General features: G+C 37.5%; 1 protein-coding gene across 10 annotated transcripts in view; it reads right to left on the bottom strand.

Annotated features, from left to right (window-relative positions):
• Positions 1-4,503: 4,503 nt before the first annotated feature.
• TPP2 (tripeptidyl peptidase 2) overlaps positions 4,504-24,631 on the bottom strand; it is an 83,668-nt gene continuing 63,540 nt past the window's right edge. For 4 of the 10 annotated variants that reach the window (XM_028837276.2, XM_077973932.1, XM_015121404.3 and 1 more), the window contains 6 exons: positions 19,951-20,047; positions 18,764-18,894; positions 15,960-16,085; positions 9,178-9,385; positions 7,239-7,358; positions 4,504-5,422 (listed from right to left, as the gene is read on the bottom strand). In XM_028837276.2, coding sequence (XP_028693109.1) covers positions 5,333-5,422; positions 7,239-7,358; positions 9,178-9,385; positions 15,960-16,085; positions 18,764-18,894; positions 19,951-20,047 — 772 coding nt within the window. In that variant the 3' untranslated portion in view covers positions 4,504-5,332. Of the gene's footprint in view, positions 5,423-7,238; positions 7,359-9,177; positions 9,386-15,959; positions 16,086-18,752; positions 18,895-19,950; positions 20,048-24,631 lie in introns of all 10 variants that reach the window. The other 6 variants (XM_077973933.1, XM_077973934.1, XM_015121406.3 and 3 more) reach the window with 2 other exon arrangements.

Below are 24,631 nucleotides of genomic sequence, written 5' to 3'. Positions count from 1 at the left end.
GTACAACTTGTAAATGAAAAAAATGCTGAGTTGGTTCTTATGAAAATTAAAAAGTTTTGCTCTTCAAAAGACTATTACACACACTGGGCCAGGTGCGGTGGCATGTGCCTGTAGTATCAGCTCCTCAGAAGGCCGAGGCGGGAGGATCACTTGAATCCAGGAATCTAGCTTGGGCAACATAGCAGAAACACACTGGGAGAAAATATTTGCATCACACACATCTAAAAAACAGCTTGTATCCAAACTCTCACAACTCAAGACAGACAATCAAACAACTGAAAAAATGGGCAAAATATCGGAATAGAAACTTTATCAAAGAAGATATACAAATGTCTAGTAAGTTCATTATTTACTGGAGAAATGCAAATTAAAATGAGATACTGTATCACAACCAGTAGAATGGCCAAAGTTAAAAAGGTGACATCATCAAGTGCTGATGAGGATGTATGAAGCTTGCAACTCTCACACATTGCTAGTAGGAATGTCAAATGGTACAGTCATTTTGAAAATGGTCTGCTAGTTTCTTACAATATAAAAAGAAATATACCATGTCTCAGCAATTTCATTCCTAGATTATCTATACAACATTACTTGAAAAGATATGCCCAAAGACTTGTGAACAAACTTTCACAGCAGCACAGCAGCATTATTCCTAATAGCCTCAAATATAAACAATCCAAACATCCATCAACTGGTGAAGGAACAAAATGTGGTACATCACACAACACAGTATACACAGCAGCAACACGGAATGAACAGATACACCCAAAGTGGCTGAAACTCAAGAACATTACACTAGGCAAAAGAAGACACAAAAAATTAAAAACTGTGATTCCATGTATATGAAATTTCCAGAAAAACTGTAGGATTAGCAGTTCACCGGCTGTCTGGGGCTAGGGATGAGAATGGAGACTGGCTACAAACGAGCTTGAGGGAGTTCTTTCAGATGATTCGGAAGTGCTAAAAACCCAGACTGTGCTGATGGCTGCATTCTAGACATTAAACTGCACACTTGAAATGGTTAAAGTTTATCATATGTACATTACACTTGAATAAAGCTGTTAAAAACCCCATGGTTTGTCCCAAATGTTATGCACATTTTCTTTCAAATCCTAGATCTTTCAAATACATAATGTAGAGGAATCTACTAAGAAAATTAAAGCAATGAAACTCGTTCCTTTAAATCTCTTAAACTTTTCACATTTCCAGGGCAAAGGAATATGATCATATGCTTATTTTGTAAATCAAGTGTCCTTTTAGAATGGCTGAATTGATTAGTTATCTTTTTCTTTACATTATTACAGAAGATTTTAAATAGATGAAAGTAGACGAACTGTATATTTTAAATACGTGCAGTTTATTATATGGCAACTATAGCTCAATATTCTGCTAAATAAGTGTATTTCAATTCATGGAAAACCGTGGTTAATCTAAACCATTACTTTCTCTGCTCTCATATTAATTTGAATCAAATCAGACAAATCATTCCTTTTGTAAATTCAGCTTGTATCTATACAAGATACATAATCACAATACTATCACATCTAAAATTTTATATTAACACATTAAAATATGCAGTGTTCAAATTTCCAATTGTCTCATAAGTGTCATTACATTTATGTTTAGTTTCAATCAGAACCCAACCAGGTCCAAATTTGATTAATTACTTATGTCTCTTAAATCTGATCCTCCCTTCATCTTGCTTTTTTTTTTTTTGTAGAATTTCATACTACTGCATTATGCAGACTGCATCATTAGAGTGTCGTTTAACTTGTTCCTCAATCCTCTGTTGTTTCTGTAAATTTTACATCTTTTTTTTTTTTTTTTTTTTTTTTGAGACGGAGTCTCGCGCTGTGTCACCCAGGCTGGAGTGCAGTGGCGCGATCTCGGCTCACTGCAAGCTCCGCCTCCCAGGTTCATGCCATTCTCCTGCCTCAGCCTCCGAGTAGCTGGGACTACAGGCGCCCGCCACCACGCCCGGCTAGTTTTTTGTATTTTTTTTTAGTAGAGACGGGGTTTCACCATGTTAGCCAGGATGGTCTCGATCTCCTGACCTCGTGATCCACCCACCTCGGCCTCCCAAAGTGCTGGGATTACATGCTTGAGCCACCGCGCCCGGCCAAATTTTACATCTTAATGACTCAGGCTTGAAACCATCTAGCCCAAGCCCAACTTAGATCTCCCAAATTCCAGGCAAGTAACTTACTAGTGAAAATAAATTATTGTAGACAGCTGAGTTTTGAGGTAGCTTAACTTTTAAAACCACACATAAACTGAAATTACAAAATATATTTTCAGTTGCTTTGTATTCTATTTGCATTTTGGGTAAGACCTGGCCGATTCTAGAGTGAATTTGTTTGACATGACTGAGTAAGCAGGCAACCCTAGCTGCACAGTGAAAACCTGACAGCTGGCACTGACACTGGACCTGTAGTTATACATGTTTGTCCTTCGAGAGGACTCGGCTTGAATTCATTACATACTTGCCTGATGTTTGAAATCCTCTCACAAATCAGGGGTTCTAAATGAAACTAAAACAGTACATTTGCAGAGCTGAGTGCAGAGATATTTTGCAGCAAAGTGCTGGCAGGCACTGCACCATCACATCCTGACCTGGCTCTCGGTACCAGGAGGGCAGGTGGAAATTCTGCTGATTGGGATGCCCAAGAACCCTTCATGTTAGAGCATCACTTACATCTTCCTCTTCTGGTTTTCAGGATTTTACTTAGTCAGCTACCCTTTCTCAGTTTACCTCCCATGACTACCGATAAATTTTTCTCCCCTTGGTTTACTATGTTAACACAGACTCAGGCTCATTAAGTTCAGTTTCTCACTTTTTCATTCCTCAGAAAATTCTCTCCATTCAAGGTTTTCTCCCCTTCCCCTTTTGGGGAGACAGCAAGGATCCCTCTTACCTATCTCCCTATGAAGGCTTCTCTGACTTAGATCCTAAAGGGAAAGACAAAGACACATGTATTCTGAATGCTGGGTTGTTGGGAGGACAGAGAAGGAAATACAGTGGAGGCAAAGACTCAGTTAATTCAAATGAAATAATTTTCTACTTGGAACAGTCACACTGATTCAACACCATGATTTTCTTAAGGAGATTCATGAGGGTCAAGTGATTTGGCTTGTCAGTACTTGAGCCAGGATGAGACAGCAGAGACCCAGGCTGTGGCTTCCAGTCATCCAGTCCCTGCACATTTCATTAGAGCTGGGGGTGGAGAAACGGTTTGAGATTTGTGGTGCCTAAGAGGAGGAGCAGGTGGGGCTCTTCTGGGGTAAAGAGAAGTTCTCCCAGGAAGCAGCCTAACATGAGGAAGGAAAGAAATCCCATGAGATGGCAAAACTCCTCCCAGTAACAATTGGGAACTGCCTCTTCTTATTGGAAAGGGGCCACAGAACTAGTATTGGGCACATACTATGTACTGTCTCTAATGGTTCTTTAAAATGTTATTTTTACCCAGTTTTTTCAATTGTTTTCAGTGGGTGTGCGCAAACATTGGCTACTATGACCAGAAACAGGAAAACTGCTTGACTTTTTGAAGTACCATCCTACTGCTTGTATTATTTTTAATGTAATCACATAGAAACAGTAATGATTTTACTGAGGACATCTTCTGGAGCTTACTTGGGTCCACTTGTCACCACAGAAATGCAGAATGATCCAGACAGGAAACAGGAGCTAACATGGCAGCTTTGTATAACTGCCTCCAGTTACAGGAGTCATAAATGAATAGGCATGGCTCTGTTTCAGTACAACTTTATTTACAAAAACAGGCAGCAGTCCAGTTTGGGTTAAAGGGCCAAACGTTACTGATTCCTGCTGTATGTAGTACTTACCTGAAATAGCAAACCCTGGGTTGTAAAGCAAGGTCTGTAATTTAATTTCCAACAGGTGATCAGCAGTATAACCTTGGGAAGTCATCCTACCTTTACTGGGCTTCTCCATTCTCTTACTGGACTAGACCTATACAAATGGGGACCTGTATGTCTGTGCAGGTGACAGTCTGAGTGTGTGAGAGAACATGCATGTAGCTGTTCATGAATGGACTTCAGACCCTACATAGCCCAAAATTGTAAACAATATGCTTATACATGTATTTATGTTTCTCATAAAGGCTCTAACACTTTCATGAGATACAGCAAAAACAGGAATGACTAGATAGGATTACTGGTAGGCCTTTTGCAGCAGTAAATTTTAAGAGAACAAGATAAAAAAATACATACACACAATTTGCCATTAGATAAGGGATCATAAACTTTTTAATACTACTTGTGTCTGTTTATTTGGTGGAGGAATGATGAGAGATGCACATGTAGTAGCCAAAGATAAAAATAATAAAAAAGTTAATCACACAAGAATTGGAAATATATTCAAATAATTGTAAGCCTATAAGAAACACTGTAAAATAGATTACCTTATGTTTAATTTTTTGTCTATGTATTTAATGTATTATTTGTTACAACCCCAAATTTTATTTATGAAAAATTAAGACCAACTTTAAGAAGCTTCAATATTCACTTTTATTATTTATAAAAAAAAAAATTAAGGTACCAGAGTGCATATGGTGTACTGTGATCTTGGTTTTGCAAATTTATTCACGTGTTTTACATTATTTCAATTTTAATAAACATATCATATGTGTATCTTTACAATACCTGATAAAGATTCAGCTGTCTGGCACTTACACATGTATTCATAGAGTTCATTCTGATGCTCTGAACTTCTAGAGGATGTGAAAATGACTTGCCTATAATTACCCCAAGATGAAGCAATTGCCACTCATTTGTGCTGGTTCTATTTTTTCCCCTTAACTCAATGTAAACATTTGCCAAAAAGAAAAAAAAAAAAATCTGGAAATGAAGTTCTGTTAATTTTTAGTCCAATAAATAATTTTAGCTACGCTTAATGTAGCTTTTTTAAGGCCTTCATACAATTGAAAAAAATTAAAGTTGAGCATGTTAAAACCCTGTTCATTTATAAAATAAAAAATAGAACTTTACAGGTTTGCAGTTAAAAGTTACCCTCCAAAACCTATCATGCATGTCATAAGCTGCAACCCAACTCGAAGTCCTCTGTGCTGGCAGGCAGGGCACATCCCCGTGCCAGCAATGTGAGGCATTAAGAAAACATCATGATGTCAGAGGTCTAGATTTACATGTATTAAGCCACACGTCAGTGAATTCTCTGATAAATACACGTCATTTTAATAATCAGTATTGGATAGTGGATGAAAACATGCATTAGACTAAAAATGCCACAAATTTGTTTTTATATCCATTCACTATAAAACTTCCTTTTTTAAAATTTAAAGTCTTGTTTCCTATTTTAGAATACGCAATAATCGGGAGGATACATGATGGGGAGCCAGTTTTCAGTAAAAGATGCACAATGGGTCCATCCAAGTAACTTCATCAGCTACAACAAAATACAATAAAATATTATTATAAAGGAAGTGACAGATTTTTAAGCTCAGTATTTAGAATAAATTCTGTATTAAATATTTAGTAACAGTAAGGTAGTAGCATACAGAATCTTCCTTGCACCAACCGTCACCCACCCACTGATCTTTCTTCCCACCAACCAACTTTTCTTAACTGTCAACCAACTTTCCTACCAACCAACCTATTCTTCTCATCATTGTCTCTACCAACTGTCCTTTTCCCTCTTTCCTATTAACCTGTCTTCCCTTCTTCCTTCCAACTTACTTGGTCCTTTCCTTCCTACCAACCTAACTTCCTTTCATTCATTTTTTTCTGAGTAACTATCATGTCAAACACTGGGAAAACAGCATGGAACAAATTCACCTCCTTTCAGGAAAAACAAATAATACGCAAATTAATAAATGAATAAACAAGTAATAAGATATTTATCAGGTGTACGGTAGACATAATATTTGATACAATATAAACTAACTGGGGAGTTAGATGGTTAAGAAAGAATCTCTATGGAGGTGACACTTAAGTGGAGTTTGAATGACAAGAAGAAATTTGTGTGAAAATCTGGGAAAGACATTCCATCTAGCCGGAGTAGTTAGTGCTGAGGTCCTTTGGTAGGAAAAGGTGTGGCTGTTTCTGCTAAGCAGAGATGCTGGTGTGGCAGAAGCAGAGTTTATATGGGCAAGTGTGATATGAAATAAGTCTGGAGAGGTAGGTAGGGGCCTTATGGACCACAGGGGAGAGTTCGGATTTTATTCCAAATGTGATGGAGATTCAACAGCAGGTGTCAAAAGACATCTTTTCCAGCTGCTGTGTGGAGAATAGGCAGCGGGAGCGGGGCAGAGTGGAGGGCACACAAGTTAAGAAACACTCCCTGATGTGAACGTCGGCAGGGATCACTGGCTTTACAAACCTAAGCGCTCACGGATCCGATTCCACATGATGAGAACCACATTAGACATATCAACACCTGGCTCCAGAAAGAGTTCTCTTAATCTAGTCAAAGATCCGGAGGAGCTCATTTAAAATGTCCTGCAATTTGGACTGACTGGTGAAGGTAAACAAAAAGCTCTAAGAGTAAATATGAATATATCTTACTCTAATTATCAAACATTTTCAGAGGAACCTACTGGTCAGTTTTACATCCAAAGCGTACCTTGCATATAAGGTATAATTAACCTGGACTTGCCCTTTAGCTGAATCTGCCACCACCAAACTCCCCTGCCTTAACGTATCCTTTAGGCATAAACCAATTACGCAAGTACAAAGACGAGGTCAGACTAAACTGACTTCTGTAGAATTCAGCTAATTTTTTTTACTTGACAACTAACTTGTGCAGAAAGTTCAACTACAGAATTTCTCTGCACATAATATGATACATGGTAAAATAATTTTAAAAATGCCTACCACCTCAAATGAAGAATAAAATCAAATATAAACTCCAGAAGTTCAACCATTTTAGAGTTGAGGCAATGTGCATTTAAAAGGAATTGTTTCCTTCATAAAGAAAAACTGGCTTCTACTTTTACAAAATTCAAAATGCATTTGCCCTTGCTGAAAACATTTGAGGCTAGTATCAGTTTTTTGGATAGCAGTGAAAAGTGTTTTTAAAATTTAAATAGCTTATTGACTGTCTCTCATGTATTTATTCTATAGTTCACATTATGCTAATTAGTGTAATAACTGGTCACAATAAAACCATGATTTCTATATCACAGTCCTAATCCTTTCTAGTTATCTTGTCACTATGCAATATCAAAGTGATGCTTAACAGTGACATTTTAAGTATCACTTACTTGAATACAATTTTTCCAGTTTTCTTTTGTTGGTTTTTCTTCCACAAGTTTAGTTGCAAATTTAAGGCCTCTCCCATACATTTTATTTACTAATGCATGTTTATATGCAAATGTCAAAACCTACAATGTAAAACATGATAAAGCTTGTTTATAAAATAATTTACATTTTAAGGCATTAGTTTTAACAATAAAATTAAGGCTTTAACAGAAGTGTAGCTTTTGAAATGAATATGGTATATCGAGTACATTTTTAAACACTTTAAAAAAGATAATTAGTGTCTTCAAAAGAGCTGAGTATTCCACAGAATGAACCATTTGTTTTTTAGGAAGAAAACTAATACGAGAAATTATTAGCTGTGGAAATCCACTTAAAAATACCTTTTCATGCATAAGAAACCAGAGCTAACATAAATAATTACAAAGACGCAAATCAGGATAGAAATACAAAATGCAGAGTCAGTATAAACTGCCAAAATTGCAAATGAGGATAGAAGTCAAAAAACAAGTATTTGATTATATAAGCATGGATTCTTTGGTACAAGTTTTTACCTGTAATTACTGCATCTGTCAAATATACTTATAATCATTTATATATATTTTTGGTCTCTACTTTGGAATGTGGAGAATGTACTCAAAGAAAATCCTATGACACTGATTTGTATTCTAAAGTATTTAACAATCGTTGCCATAAACACAGTAAACAGGTAATAGAATGCATGACCCCTAATATAGTAGTAGTATTGCAAAAATAGAATGATCTAAAACAATTTTATTATGATGTTCATCAAGTGTTTGTCAATCTCTGTTAGATTCCTCAAAGACAAAAACCAGGTTCTTATTCATCTTTATGTTTCCAGTGGTAAGCAGTGTTTGGCACATAGCAGGCCTTCAATAACTGTTCCCTTGTTTGTTCGCAGTAACAGCAAATATTGTTGGGGACACTGCATGTACTTGACACTCACTCATCACAGCCTAAGGCAGGTCATGCAGATAAGAAACTAAGGTATCACAATTTAGTAAGTTGCCTAAGGTCACATATAAAAGTGGTAGAGACAGGAGCCAAACTCAAGGGGTTTAATTTCAGATTCAAATTCCTGACCTCTGCTGCAATACTGGCTCTTTCAGTTTCCCAAATATAACTGAGTACCTTCTATAAATGCACAACCGTACTGTGCTGGAAAAATCTGAAGCATATAAGAATTTTCTTCCCACTTCCAGGGTCCTTTACTGCAAATTACCAGTTAATTCTGAGAACAAGCATCTGTCTACTAAAACAAAACGATGGTCTGTGATAAGTGAAGGGAATCCTACTGACTCCATTTACTTTATTTTCTTTATTTTCACAGGAAAAGAAGATTAATGACTTGTATAATCTCTATTGCAAGAATTATAGTAGAGACCTAAAAGAAATTAACCATGTTTTTGTAACCAAAATCCAAAAAAGTTCATCAACAATGCTTTTCCGAATTGGGTTTTAAAACTGATTAGCTACAAATCAAGATGATAATTATTTAGAAGTTCAAGAGTTTTGAGGAAAATAAGTAACATCTAAACTAACCAGTATGCCCCCTCAACCTGCCCCCAATCTCCTATCACCAACAAATTAGCATATAAATAGAGAAGGGTAGGCCTGAAGGCATTTTCTAGAAGACTGTCTTAATTTAGCTACATACATAACTGGTTTAACTAAAAGCCTACTACATATATTCTCAAACTTTTTAAAATTATCATGGTTTAACAGCCAGTTTGCAGGCCCATAAAATAATGTTTTTTTAAAAAAGGTGAGACAAACACGAAGTACTATGCTAAACATGTCATATTCAGAGCCCAGCTTAACTCTTTCCATTTACCTCCTTCCTCTTGTAACCAGCAATGCGGCACAGAGAGGTCTGTGAAGTAACCCCGAGAACTTTGCCAAAACAAGAAGCAGAAAGGTTACCTTATTGTCAAAAAGATCAGTCCATTTAGTAGTTTCCCAAAATGTTTCTGCCAGAGAATCCAAAGGACTTTCTCCTTCTTCCTCTTTTCCTTCTGCATCAGTGGAAATGGCTCCATCTTGAGCCTGGGTGTGAAGAAGATGGTCTGCCAGGGCACAACCTTTCCTACAAAGGGCATCTACGAGGGTGGATTTTTGTTTGTCCATGTCACTGTACAGCAAATTAAAAAATATTTCAGATATCAGTAAACTGTCTTTAAAAGTAAATTTTTATCTGAACTTAAATTTATGTATTCTTTTGCTTAAGATTTATAATGCAGAAATACTGTATATCCAGGTACATATGCTTGTATTGTACATCAAATAAGATGCCTTATTAGTAAACATCAAATGAGCTACTATATTACACATATAGATTAAATGCGTTAGGGTAGCTGCACCTTGTTGAAACAGAATGCCAGAAGCAACAGAGTTGAAAGGTTAATCACTATTCTAAATTCTTTTAGCTATATAACTCTTAATGAGGTCAATGTCGTCTGAGTTTTCAGATTTCGTACAGACAGCAATCATTATGTATTTGTCTATGTGTACACACAGAGGTCATGTCTTAAAACTTTCAGTTCACGACTAGGACAACCAAATATAATGCTTTACTCTGAATGTGCCAGCAACTGTCTCAGCATTTTAACACGTTAATTCATTCACATTCAAACCATTCTGAGTAAGAGAGACTATTAATCACTGCCACGTTGCAAAGGAGGAAACTCAGGTCCAAAGAGACTATGCTATTTGTTCAAGGTCCTCCACTTAGGAAGTGGCAGATCCAGGATTCTAAGCTTAGCAGTAGAAATCTGTAATCTGTGCTCTTAATCACTATGGCACACTGCCTTGATCCAGGGCAGGCATCTTTGTTTTCTTCAATGCATTCCAAGTGCCTAGGATAATGCCCGGCACAGAATGGAAACTCAATGAATCATTGCTGAATGAAATACAACCACCACCTACACTCCAGGGGAAAGTGTTAGTCTCTAGAATGTATGCTTATTTGAGGCATTCTGTCCAACTCATGTCAGATACACGTGAAAAAAATGTGGACTAGAAGTACTGAGAAAATGATGATGAGGCACTTAGCTGTGGAACAAACTAACGGCTAAGAGTGACTCTGAAAGACTCAGAGTGAAACGTGTAGCATGTGAAACCTGCCGGGACTATACCATCAATAAGGATCTGCAGTAGGAAAGGCAGCCATCAGCCCAAAAACTTGACAGCTCAAGGGCTCACCCACATTAATCTGTGCACCAAAGAGTCCTGTTAATCTAAGAGGCCGCATGGCAGGGAACATGAATGCTAAGTACCACGGAAAATGCTGTTGCTGAAACATTGCCGGAGACTGGGGTATTCTCAGAGGTTCAACGCCCATTTGATCCGGTACCTTGAAAGTGAGCAGGGAGGCAACGTGGATAGTAGAGCTGCTGAGAAATTCCTTCAGACTGGCAGAGTTCATCAAAGAGGACAATTACCAACCCCAATACATTTGCAATGTAAATGAAACTATGCCTAAAAGATCCCTCAGTGCTTCTCAGCACAGCATTTCAAAGCTTTAAGAACCAACTTTCACTCCCTTTTTGTGGAGATGTTTCTGGGTACTGCTTGTATACACTGGAATTAAGAAGAAAAGGATTTACAAGTAGACTTTTGGGGCTTCCAAGCTGTGGGGCATCTGCATGGCTTGTCATCGCCTGACCCACCCTCCTTCCCCTCCTCCACTCTTAGATGCCAAGTGCCATCCTTAAATGTCTTCTCAGCAGTCCTTTGTTTATGCCTTCCAACAACCCAAGGTGTCAGGCACAACTACTATCCTGATTTTGTGAAGCAGAAAAGGGGCTTGGAACAGCAATGGGTTGACAAGGCAGGTTTCCACACCCAGGCCAATGCTTGTAGAAGATCGATCAGGGTGGTGGGTAAAAGTTAGAGGGAAAGATGGAAACCTTCTTGGAAGGCCGGGGGGTTTTGCAAAAGCTTTGAAAGAGGATTTGGTTGAAGGCAGCCAAATTCTCTTGTCTGGAGCCTGAGAACAAAGGGCAGATAACAATGGAATGTAAAGAAACTTATCAGATAAATTTGTTTACTCCTGTCTCCAAAAACCAACCTTTGATCATTCACTCTACTTGGGGGTCGACAATGTTTATTACCCACAGATTGTGTTTGCTCCAAGCTTTTGTCATTAAATCTGTGCTAAATAAATGTGAACATCGCTGGCTTAGGGGGACTGCTATCTCTCTTCGGCCCCTAGTGCTGGCAGACCCCTAGCCCGCTCTTTCACTGGATACCTGTGCCTAAGTACTCCTTTCCTTTCATCCGTCACTCAGTCAGTCTGCAGGACAGACTTGGCAGGTGGTGCCCCGTGTGAGGAACGCCGCAATGGATCACAATGGAACCCTCAAAAATGAAGGTGAAGAGACTGCGCAGTCAGTAAGTCACTGGTGCCCGCTTGGGATTTCCAAGTTCGAGGGAATTGTTCAGGCTAGGGTTTCATCATGGGGCAACAGTTATCAGCTCAACAGCAACAGTATATAAAACTATTGAAACAGCTGCTTAAAGCTAGTGGAGCCTCGATTTCACAGGCTCAATTAAGGGACCTAATGCAAACTGTTGTTTCCCATAACCCATGGTTCCTGGAAGAATGTACGCCAGACATAGAGCTCTGAGAACAAGTCGGGAGAAATCCTAAACATCATGCACAAGGGCAACAGGTCCCAGTAACATCTCTAAGGTTACAGGCCTTATTCAGGGCTGCTTTGGTCCCACTGTACACAGAAGAGCCTACAAAGGGAAGGGAGGAGGAGCCATCATCTACCTTACCACCTCCTCCTTCTCCCTCAGCCCCGCTGTTACAGGGCAAAAATAACAAAGACAGAATGGAGGTTTTGCCTCAGCTCCCTCCTCCAATAAATTGGAGAAAAGACAAGGAATATGCTATAGCTATGGGACCCTGTCTTAGGCAAGTGGCATTAGAAGGGGAGCTCTTGGCCTGCCTGGTAATGCAAAATTGACAAAGCAATTAGGTGTATGAACCGTTAGTTTTAATGCTTAAAAAGACATAAGGAAAAGCATAAAAAAACAAAAACAAAACAAAAAAAAAAAAACAGAGCTGCTAGCCCATTTACAAGAGGGTTGAGGTCACTCTGCAGATCTCTAATACTGTTATTAGAGATCCACTGTTACTCCTCCCCTACCCCTGACGAGGTTCTCTCAAAATCTTATTTGGGTAGAACAGTGACCTTTAAAGGGAGAGAAATTACAAAGAGCCCATGAATCAGCTGAGGAACCGTTAAAAGCCAGCCATATACAACCGTCAAACAGCACTTGGAATTCGCCTATTTCTGTCATTCCCAGAAAGTCTGGCAAATGGAGACTTTTGCATGACTTATGGGCTATCAATGCTAATTTGCAAGCTATGAGGCCCCTTCAACAGGGCCTCCCTTCCCCAGCGGCGATTCCTATAGATTGGCCTATAGTCTTATTGACTTTATTGACTTAAAAGACTGCTTTTATACTATTCCCCTTGCAGAACAGGACAGAGAAAAATTTGTGTTTACAATAGCAGTTATCAATAGAGGCCAGCTTGCCAATTTCATTGGAAAGTACTTCCTCAAGGAATATTGTGTCAGTATCAGGTAAATCAGGCTTTGCTCCCCAGTAGAAAAACTTGCCTAATTGCAAGATTATTAATTTTATGGATGATATTTTACTAGCAGCTCCAACAGAGCCAGTACTTTTAAGTTTACATGCCTCTGTCGTAAAGAATACACAGTTAAGAGGTTTAATCATAGCACTTGAAAAAGTACAATTGTCTTCTCCTTGGAAATATCTTCGATACATTCTAACTTACCGGTCAGTAAGACCTTAAAAAGTTAAATTAAATACTAACAACTTACACACCTTATATGATTATCAGAAATTACTAGGCGATATTAACTGGCTTCGCTCCACCTTGCGCATAACTACTGATACATTACAAAACCTGCTTTCTATCCTAAAGGGCAATACAGCCCTAGACTCTCCCAGGTATTTAACTCCTGCAGCAAAAAGGGAAATTGAGGAAATACAGCATGCTATTTTTCAGAGGCAACTGGATCACAAAGACCCACAATATTCAATATTCAGTTCAATTGTTTGTTTTTCCTACTAAGCATTCCCCAACAGGATTAAATAGGACAGATGTCCCCAGGGCTATGCTTCCTAAAATGGGTTTTTTGCTCACACACCGGAACTAAAACTCTATCTCCCTATATCCAACTAGTTAGTAAAGTCGTCTATTTAGGCTGCAGATGATGCCATCAGTTGCTAGGTTATGACCTTGATGTCATCAGAATTCCTTTAAGTAAAAAGCAATTCGAGGCAGTCTTGCCCTTATCTCTAGACCTGCAAATAGTACTCTCTGATTATACAGGCCATATAGAGCATGCCCTTCCTGCTGATAAACTACTTCAGTTCTTATCTTGTACTCCTGTAGTTATGCCTACAAAAGTGGTTCACCCTCACCATACCTAATGCTTTAATGCTTTTTACTGACGGCTCTGGTAAAAAATGGGAAAGTGGCTATTTGGTGGAGACTGCGCAATTCCCTCATTCGTTCTGGATTTAATAACACTCAGAGAGCTGAGGTTGGAGCCTTAATATTGGCCCTGGAGACCTTTTCTGCTCAGCCTATCAATATTGTTAGTGACTCTGTTTACTCTGTTTGTTTATTGCAAAACCTTGAAACAGCCCTCATTAAGTCCACTCTTGAGCCCACCCTGTGTGTAGTTTTTCTTTGATCTCAGCAATTGGTGGATCAACGTACACATCCTAGTTTTATTACACACATTTGGGCCCACAGCTCACTGCCTGGCCCCCTAGCTTATGGCAATGATCAAGCAGACCTGCAGATTATGATGTCACTGCTTGACCAAGCCACCCATTCGCATCAACGTTTCCACCAAAATTGGAGAAAATTATCTAACCAATTTCAACTTACCCAAAGACTAAACACATTATCCTGCAATGCACTAACTGCCAGCTCACAGGCACGTCTGCTCCTTTAACAGGTGTTAACCCTAAAGAACTAGATCCTAATCAGCTATGGCAAACTGATGTTACACACGTCCCTAAATTCAGAAAACTAAGATATGTACATGTATCTGTTGATACCAATTCTCACCTAATCAGCACACATGCTCTTCCTGGAAAGTCTGCCTAATATGTTATTAAACATCTTCTTTTAACTTTTGCATTTATGGAGTGGCCCACAAAAATTAAAACTGATAATGGTCCAGCTTATGCCAGCTCAACATTTCAGCAATTTTGTCACACGTGGAACATCCAATATTCCACAGGCATCCCTTACAACCCCCAAGGACAGGCCATAGTAGAACGTGTCCAATCTGCCCTTAAAAATACGCTCAGAAAACAACAACAACAACAAAGGAATATGAGTAAGGACCCTGCAACACCACTGGCACAAGCCTTATTTACCCTTACTTTGTAAATCTGAATGATAAATTTCAATCAGCTATAGAAAAGCACTTTGCTAAAACCTCTCAAGACATTAAACCCTGCAGTTTTATGGAAAGATATAAACAGTAATGTATGGTGTGGTTCAAATGAATTGTTAACGCTGGGAAGAAGATATGCTTGTGTTCACACCCCCTCAGGTCCTCTCTGGATTCCAGCATGAGGCATCAAACCATACCATAGCATGGCTAGGACCCAATCTGGTACCAGAAATGAATAAAATGACCCTGCAGGACCCATAGCCCTGGATGATGCGGCTTCTTTAGACGACACAAGCCCCGGACATTACCTGGGGGATGCTGAAGAAGAAAACTCAGGAGGCTAAGCGAATCCTGCTCTAGACATAGATATCATTCACTCCAGATAATCTGTTCCTTGCTATACTTTCTGCTGTACACTGCAACTCTCATAGGGTATTAAACCTTCGTATTCTCTCACTCTGCCTGCAACCCGTACCTGCTACCCCTACTGGGCTCATCTCTTAGATTTGCCTTTCTTCTGCCCTGTTACCTGGGCAGACACCACCTTCCCAGGCTCTAATAATGTAACTGCTTGGCTGGAAGGGGTTAATACACCCCCAGTGGGGTTCCTTAGTAACAGCACACATTGGACTGAGGTGCCAAGAAACACTACACGTCACTCCTTGATTGGAAAAGCATGTTACTGATTATACTCATGTTTGTCTTATATTATTTACTAATTCTAGGAATGCAAAGCTGGAATACAAGCAGTAATCATTATGCCAGACAAACTGGTTACTGCACACATCTGTACTCTTCAATCGACAAAACCTGATGCAAAAAACAGAAAAGGGGGAGATGTAGGACACCAGTCAGGGTGGTGGGTAAAAGTTAGAGGGAAAGATGCAAACCTTCTTGGAAGGTTGGGAGGTCTCACAAAAGCTTCGAAAGACGATTTGACTGAAGGCAGCCAAATTCTCTTATCTGGAGCCAGAGAGCAAAGGGCAGGTAACAAGGGAATGTAAAGGAACTTATCTAGATAACTTTGTTTACTCCTGTCTCCAAAAACCAACCTTTGATCATTTGCATGCAGGACTGCTCTCTACTCGGGGGGTCGACAATGTTTATTACCCACAAATTGTGTTTGCTCCACGCCTTTGTCATTAAATCTCTACTAAATAAATATGAGCATCACTGGCTTAGGGGGACTACTAACTCTCTTCGGCCCCTAGTGCTGGCAGTCCCCTAGCCCGCTCTTTCACTGGATACCTGTGTCTGAGTACTCCTTTCATCCGTCGCTCGGCCAGAGTCTGCAGGGCAGACTCGGCAAATGCTGCCTGATGGATCCTGGCTGCCCAGAGAAGGGCTGGAATGATGCAGAAATCAGAAGGCAACCTGGAGGTGACATAGGTAATCTGCATTTGTCAGACCTGGGTTAAATTAGCCGTAAGAGCCCTTTCTATTTTAGCATCCTCTGATCATGTACTCTAAATGCTACATATCTAGAGTATTCCTTTCCTCTCCTTAGGTTGTGTACTGACTGGCTAAGATTGAATACCTTTTTAATACATGAGGCTTTTTCCACTCAGGAGAAAGTCAGCTTTTCTTTCTACAGGTTTTTACAATTTGAAATATTTATTAAAAAATACTTGTATTTCATTATCTCTTAATAATTTCCTATCTGGCAATTTCATCTTCTATATTAGATGGTAAGTTTCCTAAAAGTAGAGACTATTTTGTTCATTTTTTAAGTCCCAGTCAGTGATGCCTTACATGAAGTATTTGCTCAATAAATACCTTGAAATCAAATTAACAAAAAGTTAATATCATTTTTAAGATTAGAAAATGGCATTTTATAATATTTGATGTTAGTGATTTAAGAGAAAGCAATTTTGCATGGAAATGAGAAATTAATGCTTAAGTTGGCTGCTACTTGCCCACAGATGACATCTGTAAGAAATGTTAAGTATTTCCTGATAGCATCTTGTAAAATATTTCAACTCTAAAAATTGTCTTCTGTCCAAACACAACCTGGCCAGAGTCTATTTCAGTCAGGCCAAAGCAAAGGCCTGGAGAGAAATTCTTTAATTACAAGGATAGACAAGTTGACCCAGTGTTGCTAAAAACTTAACGCAGCTCCACTCTCAGCATTTTTACAAAGTTTTATGGCTTCTTTCTAGTTTTATCCTGGCTTATTTCCAATAGCCATGATAGTCAGTGTCTAGTAATCTCCAAAGAGTAGAAATTTAAAAAAAAAAAAAAAAAACGAGATTAAAAACAGTGATTAAAAAAGACCAATAACAAAATAAAACTAATTTTGTATTAGTTTATGGCTCACTGTAATCCGAGATTGAGTTTCCTCTGTGGATGGTAAAATTGAGAAAACCATATGTGTTATTTCATGTAATATCTGAGTTTGAGAAAATCATATTATTTTCACAAAGTATAAAAAATAGCAAAAGCTAGAAAGTATATGGGATAGTTAATGTCAGGGGCTGCAGAGAGCTCAAGGAAGACTCAAAATGGGCCATTCTTTTTTAGCAACTGGTTATCACTGGTGATCTGCAGAAGACAGTTTTAAAGTGACCAAGGCCAGCCTCCTCTTATAATAAGATGAACAATGATCACCCTGAGACAGAAAGGAACACAATGAGGATGTGTGGGAGGCAGATGATGCTCCTTTTTCTGTGAGATAATAATGAGTTATGTTAACTTTCTCAAGAAGGCAGTAAGAATATACAGAGAAAAGAAAGGGCATGGGCTGTGGAGGCAGACCCTGATTTGACTATGTGCTTTCCAACGTCCTAGCAGTGGCAACTGGGCCAAGTCATCTAACCCCTCTGAGCTTCAGTTTTCTCTTCCTTAAAAGGGGGATACAAAGGCCTCTGCCTTTCATGTTGTTTGGAAGACTAAATTTAAATAAAACAATGTATTTAAAATGCCCTCAATAGTCCCTTGTATATAATCGGCACTTAATAAATGGCGGCTGTATTTTCTATTATTAACAACAACAACAAAATGGCAATGGTCTGAGACTATTCTTTTGAAAAATATGAAAAGGTAATAACAGTGGCCAAAGAACTAATTTTAAATACATTCTATCCCACTTGCAAATTATTGCTTGTAAGATTCGTAAGATCCTATAGTGTCAATATAAATGATATAATGGAAAGAATTCTAGCAGTTTAGAATCCAACTATTTTATGTAGAAAAAATACTAAAACTGATAAAATTTTTAAGGAAAATTTAGTATTTTCAGGCAGCCTGAATAGTTTTGGTTAATTAGTTATAATAACCACAAAAGAATCAGGATATTTCTACTAGTTAACGATCTTGTTATGTTGAAAATGAACCAAAGTGATAAACAAGTAACTGACATTGGAAGAGCTACCATGAGGTGATGGTTTAAGAGTTCATGGAAGGGTGAAAGTGACCAAATGGTAGCTTGGTTCAGAGTCACTGGACCATTATATCAACATATGGAAATCACACTCTTGCACGGAAGGAACCATACCAACCACTCATAAACCCAGGGAAGCTTCTCTATTTACACACAGCATTAGGTTTTCTAAAGGCAAAACTCTAAATTCTTTCCTTCTATTCTCCCTAAGTAATACTATAAAGCCAGTTTCATAAAAGTTGCCAGATAGTTTTACCTAATTTTATTTTTTATCATTTATTTCACTACAAACCAAATATTGGATTTTTCATGTTATTGGACCATAAACATTTTAAAAATTAATTTTACAGTGTTAATTTTTGTCTTCCTGATATGGTCCAATTCACATAAACCCTCTCAAGTGGTTGGACTGCTTGATCCCAGATACTCATATCTCTCCACCTTGACAGTACTTAATAGCAGAGAAGGTAAACTACTTTTCTTGGGCTTTTAAAAAGATTGGACAAAATTATTTTAAAATTTCTAAGGAGAGAGTATCCAAATAGTGTTAATTCCCATTATAAGGATATAACAAACATCAGAAAAGCAATATTCTCTATATTATTAGTCCCTACTTTTAAAACAAGTTAACTAAGAAATGAGATGCAAGAAAGATTATTTACTGGTTAGGTACTTTTTTATAGTAGCTGCATCAGGCCTGGGATCAGTCTTCATCGCAATATAAACTGCTAGGGCTGTTTGATCTATATGAGAAATAACAGCATTTGCCGCGTCAACAATTTCATTAAGTCTTTTCATTCGTTCCTGGAGATGAAAAAAGAAGTAATAAAAAATAGGTACATCAATCAGCATATGAAAGAAATTACACTTCTGCTGTCTCAACCATGAGAGCTACAACTGCAATGTGAGTAAACTACATAATTGAACCCAGGGGGCTCCATGCTCTCTCCTAATGTGATTTTTCTAATTGCTGATATCTATAAAACTTGAGCTCAGATGTATAATAAAAATACCTTATTTACATTCCCTGCTGGAGTACAATGGTAAAGTAAGCAAAATATAAACTTCATAAAAATGTAGTTTTCTTTTTTTTTTTTTTTTAAACAAAGGTAATTCCTTTTCTATATTTCTTAAGATTCTAGAAATGTGATTGGCTATTGTTATTACTCTAGTTGCACACTACCTGAAAACAGGGAGGAAAAAAAAAGCCCTAGCTGATGAAACCAGTTCTTTCTGATCCATCATGAAAAACACAAAGATGACAGTAAACATTATAATCAACAGTCTAACTGTGATTACCATGATGTTCCCAACAATTTGCCTCTTTCTTGTTAAAGTCCTTTAAGAAATCTCCTTTAAACACCCTTTGGTTCACTCTGAACCCTTGATGATTTTTATCTGATTAGGACAGCACTTTGCCACTGCTTTGATGACTAATGAGAACTGGTTCATCTCATCACAGGCTAGAACTACAGCCAACTCTCACAAATGGGAATCATTAACAAAGTTAATGCAAAGTAGGAATTCTTTCAGCGAAGGGGTTCAGATTTCCACCTGGCCAGGATTACTACCTTCTGCCCCTTACCCTTTAGGTTAAGGTAATGAAAACAGTCCTTAGGGTATCTTCTCTATTACTAATCTCACTGACCAAGCATGAGCAAGAATCCTAAACTAAACTCAGAGTAGTGGCTAGGTCTTATAATAACCTTCATGAAAACAGCTTAATACAACATTCAATTTGAGAAAACATGTTTTAGTTAGCAAGAACAGAAGAGAAAGATAATAATGCACTTTTCCTCAAAACACAAACCATATCTAATTACAAACAAAGTAAGATGTATTAGAATGAACATGTCTAACCTTTTCAGCATCCAATTGATGAAGTCGAGCAACGTACAGAGGAAGATAATTAGGATATGTTTCTTTCAATTCGTTATAAATGTCACTAGAATCCAGCCTAAGTATGTAAGAAGGAGATAAATATTTACTTTTTCTTTTAAAAAGAGTATTTCTGTCTTCTCTATTATTTAACATTGCTTGGAAGTTTAAGCCAATAAAATAAGACATTAATCTGAAATGTATAGTTATTGACAAGGATTATCATTATTGGCAGGTAGTATAAATGGTTAACTAGAAAACAAAATAAATCAAACTGGGCTGGGTGCAGTGGCTCACAAGGTCAAGAGATCAAGACCATCCTGGCCAACATGGTGAAACCCCATCTCTACTAAAAACACAAAAATTAGCTGGGCGTGGTGGCACACGCCTGTAGTCCCAGCTACTCGAGAATCACTTGAACCTGAGGCGGAGGTTGCGGTGAGCTGAGATTGAGCCACTGCACTCCAGCCTGGTGACAGAGTGAGATTCCATCTCAAAGAAAACAAAAACAAAAAATAAAATAAAAACTGAAAATTATTTCAATTAAGAGTTCAATAAGATATCCAAATAAAAATATGCATCAATAGCTTTCTTACATACCAGCTATATTTATTTAAAAGGAAGAAAAGCACATTCACAAATAGCTAGTAAGATGAAAAGATTTAAAAATGTCTAAGATCTATTAAACTCTTCTGAAAATTCTAAAAAAAATAAAAATTTAAACTTTTCTGAAAATTCTAAAGTCTTGAATGAATACAGTTATTCTACATTTCCTGATGCAGAGGCTGAATAACATTCTCAATTCTACCTGATTATATGTATCAGGATAAAAACAAATTAACATACAAATGCTAAGTAACTAGCACCAGAAATGGGTAACTTACATTAAAGTCACTTACTATATCAACAAAACTCCATAGTAGCATAAAAATAAGGTTGACTGGGATTTTGATACTCTAACTAACTTTCTATGAAAATAAATTTAACTTGTAGACAACAAAATTTACACTAATTCTTAGTACAAAAAAAATTAAGTCCTGTTTTTCTCTTTTCCCTAACAATTACACAAGGGCAAAATCAACACTTTCATTTTACATGTTAAAACTACTGCACCTTAATTATAAATTTTTTTTTTTCCAAAAAACGTTCTAAGGTTTTTTAAGTTTTGTAAGGGAATGGTAATAATTTTTTGCTGTTTTCTTCTAAAACACCTATTAGGTAAACCTTTTCAATTTTTTCTCCACACAATTTTCCCATAAGTGTGAATTTCAATGTTTTCCAGCATAGTAACAGATATATGCAACTATCACAACAGTCAACTTTAAATATTTTTCATCAATACAAAAAGAAATTGCCATACCCTTTAGCTATCAGATCTCCCCAACCTCCCCAGCACTAAGCAACCACTAATCTACTTTCTGTCTCTATAGAAAATTTCCTCATTCTGGACATTTAATATGAATAGAATCATATTAATACAAGGTCTTTTGTGACTGGCTACTACCACTTAACATACTATTTTCAAGGTTCATTCGTGTTGGAGCCTGTATTAATCCTATTCATGGCTGAAGAGGAGTCCCCTGTATGGATACATCACATTTTGTTTGTCCATTCATCAGCTGATGGATATTCCACCTTTTGGCCATTATGAATAATGCTGCTATAAACTGTCATGAACATGTTTTTGTGTGAATATAGGTTTTTATTTTCCTTAGGTATATACCTGGGAGTGGAACTGCTGGGCCATATGGAAACTAAGCTTAATCATTTGAAGAACAGTCAGATTGCTTTCCAAAAAGTCTGCATCATTTTCGTATTCTTTACCATCAATGTCTGAGGATTCTGCCTTGTCCACATACTTGCCAAAACTCATCATCTGACTTTGTGATTCTAGCCATCCTAGTGTGAAGTTCTATTTCATTGTGATTTTTATGTGCGTTTCCCTGAAGACTACTGATTTTGAGCATCTTTTCATGCACTTACTGGTCATTTGTATATCTTTATAGAAATATCTATTCAGATTCTTCACCCATTTAAAAAATTGGGCCATTTGCCTTTGTATTACGAAATTGTAGGAATTACTTATGTATTCTGGGGGCTGGGTGTGGAGGTGGCTCATGCCTGTAACCCCAACACTATGGGAAGCTGAAGCAGGAGGATTACTTGAGGCCAGGAGTTCGACTAGCTTGGTCCACACAGTGAGATTCCATCCCTTAAAAAAATTAGCTGGGCGTGGTGGCGTGCACTTGTAGTCCTAGCTATTTGGGAGGCTGAAGTGGGAAGATCCCTTGAGCCCAGGGGTTCAAGGCAGCAGTGAGTTATGATCGTGCCACTGCAGTCCAGCCTGGGTGGCAGAGTGAGAGAGACCCTGCCTCAAAATATTGAAAAAAAAAAGGTCAGCATTCTTTACATATTCTGCATACAAGCTCCTTAAAAATATATAACTTGCAAATAGGCCTTTTTTTGCACTTTCTTGATGCTATGCTTTGAAGCACAAAAGCTTTTAATCTTGATTAAGTCCAAATTATCTATTTTTTTCTTATGTTACTTACGCTTTTGGTATCTTTAAAAATTGTTTGCCAAATGTGAGGTCATGAAAGTTTACCACTATGTCCTCATTGAGGAGTTTTATAGTTTCAGCTCTCTGATACATTTTGAGTTAACTTGTATACATGATGTGAGGCAAGGGTCCAACTTCATTCTTTTCACATATGGCTATCCAATCCCAGCATCCTTTGCTGAAAATACTATCCTTTCCTCATTAAATGGTCTTTGCATCAGCACCCTTGCCAAAAATAAAAATCAGCTGACCATAGACACATGGTTTTATTTCTGGACTCTTAATTCTATTCCATTAATCTATATATGTCTTACCCTTGTGCCAGTATAACACTGTCTTGTTTACTGTTGCTTTGTATTTAAGTTTTGGAATCAGGAAGTGTGAGCCCAACTTTGTTCTTAATTTTCAAGATTGTCTGGCTATTCTGAGTCTCAGGGAATCACATATGACTTTTAGAATCAGCTTGTTAATTTCTATAAGAAGTCTTCAAGGATTCTGATGGGAATTCAACTGAATCGTTCGATCAATATGAAGAGTAGTGTAATGATATTAAGTCTACTAGTCCACAGACATGGAATACCTTTTCCATTTACTCAGGTCTTTTAAATTTCTTTCAACAATGTTTTATAGTTTTGATGTGTAATTCTTACATCTCTTTTGCTAAACATATTCCGACACATTTTATTTTTTTCAATGTTATTGTAAATGGGATTCTCTTAATTTCCTGTTAACTTTAAATTATTGATATATTTGGACTTAGGTCTTCGATTTTTTTGTTTTTGACGTATCCTATGTCTTTTTTTGTTCCACTGTTCCTCCTTTACAGCTTTCTTTTGTATTAAGTGAATATTTTTAAATGAACATTTAAATTTATTTAATGATTTTTTTCAGTTTACTTTTAGTTTTCCTTAGTGGTTGCTCTAAGGCTTACCATATACATCTTAACTTATAAGAATCAGCTTCAGATTTTTCCTAGCTTAATTTCAGTGAGATATAGAAATGTTATCCATTTATAGCTCTACTCCCCTCTCCTTCCTTGTGTAGTATTATTCTATCTGTTGTATCTATTACTGTTATACACCAATCAATTGTTATAATAATTACTTTACTATCTGCAGTCATTTCTTTAGCCCAATACAGTTTTGCTCCTTTGTGCTATCAGTAAATATATATTACAGAATATTACATTTAAATATTACATAGGCCTAATATATACACAACATTCATAGAAGAGCTTTTTAAATTAGTTAACAGGAAAAAAAGGAGAACTTCATGCTTTTATAATTCCATAATAATTAACTTTACCAGCATTTCTTTCCCCACTCTCACCGATGTAGATTCAAATTACTGCCTGAGATCACCTGCTTTCAGGGTGAAGAACCTCTTTTAGTACTTCTTATAAGGTGGGTTTGCTAGCAACAAATTCTCCGGTTTACCTGGGAATTTTTTATTTCATTTTCATTTTTAAAGGATAGTTTTGCTGGATATAGGATTATTGGTTGAGACTTTGAGCACTCAGAATCCCACTGCTATCTGACCTCTACTGTTTCTGCTCAGAAGTCAGTTGTTAACCTTACTAGTATTTCTTTATAAGTGATGAGGAGTTTTGTCTTGCTCCTTTCAAGATCTTTTCCTTATCTTTGACTTTCAGTATCTTTAACACGCTATGTCTATTTGTGGATTTCTTTCCATTTACTTTGAGTTCATTGAGTTCCCTGGATATGTAGGTTAATATCTTTCAATAAATATGGGGTGTTTCCAGCCATTATTTCACTGGATATATTTTTGCTTTCTCTCTGTTCTCCTGGTACTCCTGTTCCATGGATTTTGGTGCACTAATGGTATCCCACGTTTCTCTGAGGCTCTGCTCTGTTCATTTTTTTTCATTCCTTTTTTCCCCGTTTTGGAGAGAACCCTTAGGTACATGGACTTCTCTATCTTCTGTTGCAAATGAAGTCAATTCCTTCAGGAAGAAATTAGGAGTTGTCAGTTTTATGAACTCCTTAGGCCCCACTGGCAAAATCACTAAGCTGAAGCTCTGGAACAGGGAGTGGAAGAATGGCAGGTTTTTCTTTGAGTCACACGCCCACTTAAGGAGCTTAG

The sequence above is a fragment of the Macaca mulatta genome, chromosome 17 (assembly GCF_049350105.2).
Source record: "Macaca mulatta isolate MMU2019108-1 chromosome 17, T2T-MMU8v2.0, whole genome shotgun sequence".
NCBI lineage: Eukaryota > Metazoa > Chordata > Mammalia > Primates > Cercopithecidae > Macaca > Macaca mulatta.
The sequence above is the reverse complement of the archived record's forward strand: the minus strand, read 5'-3'. Positions and strand labels throughout refer to the sequence as shown.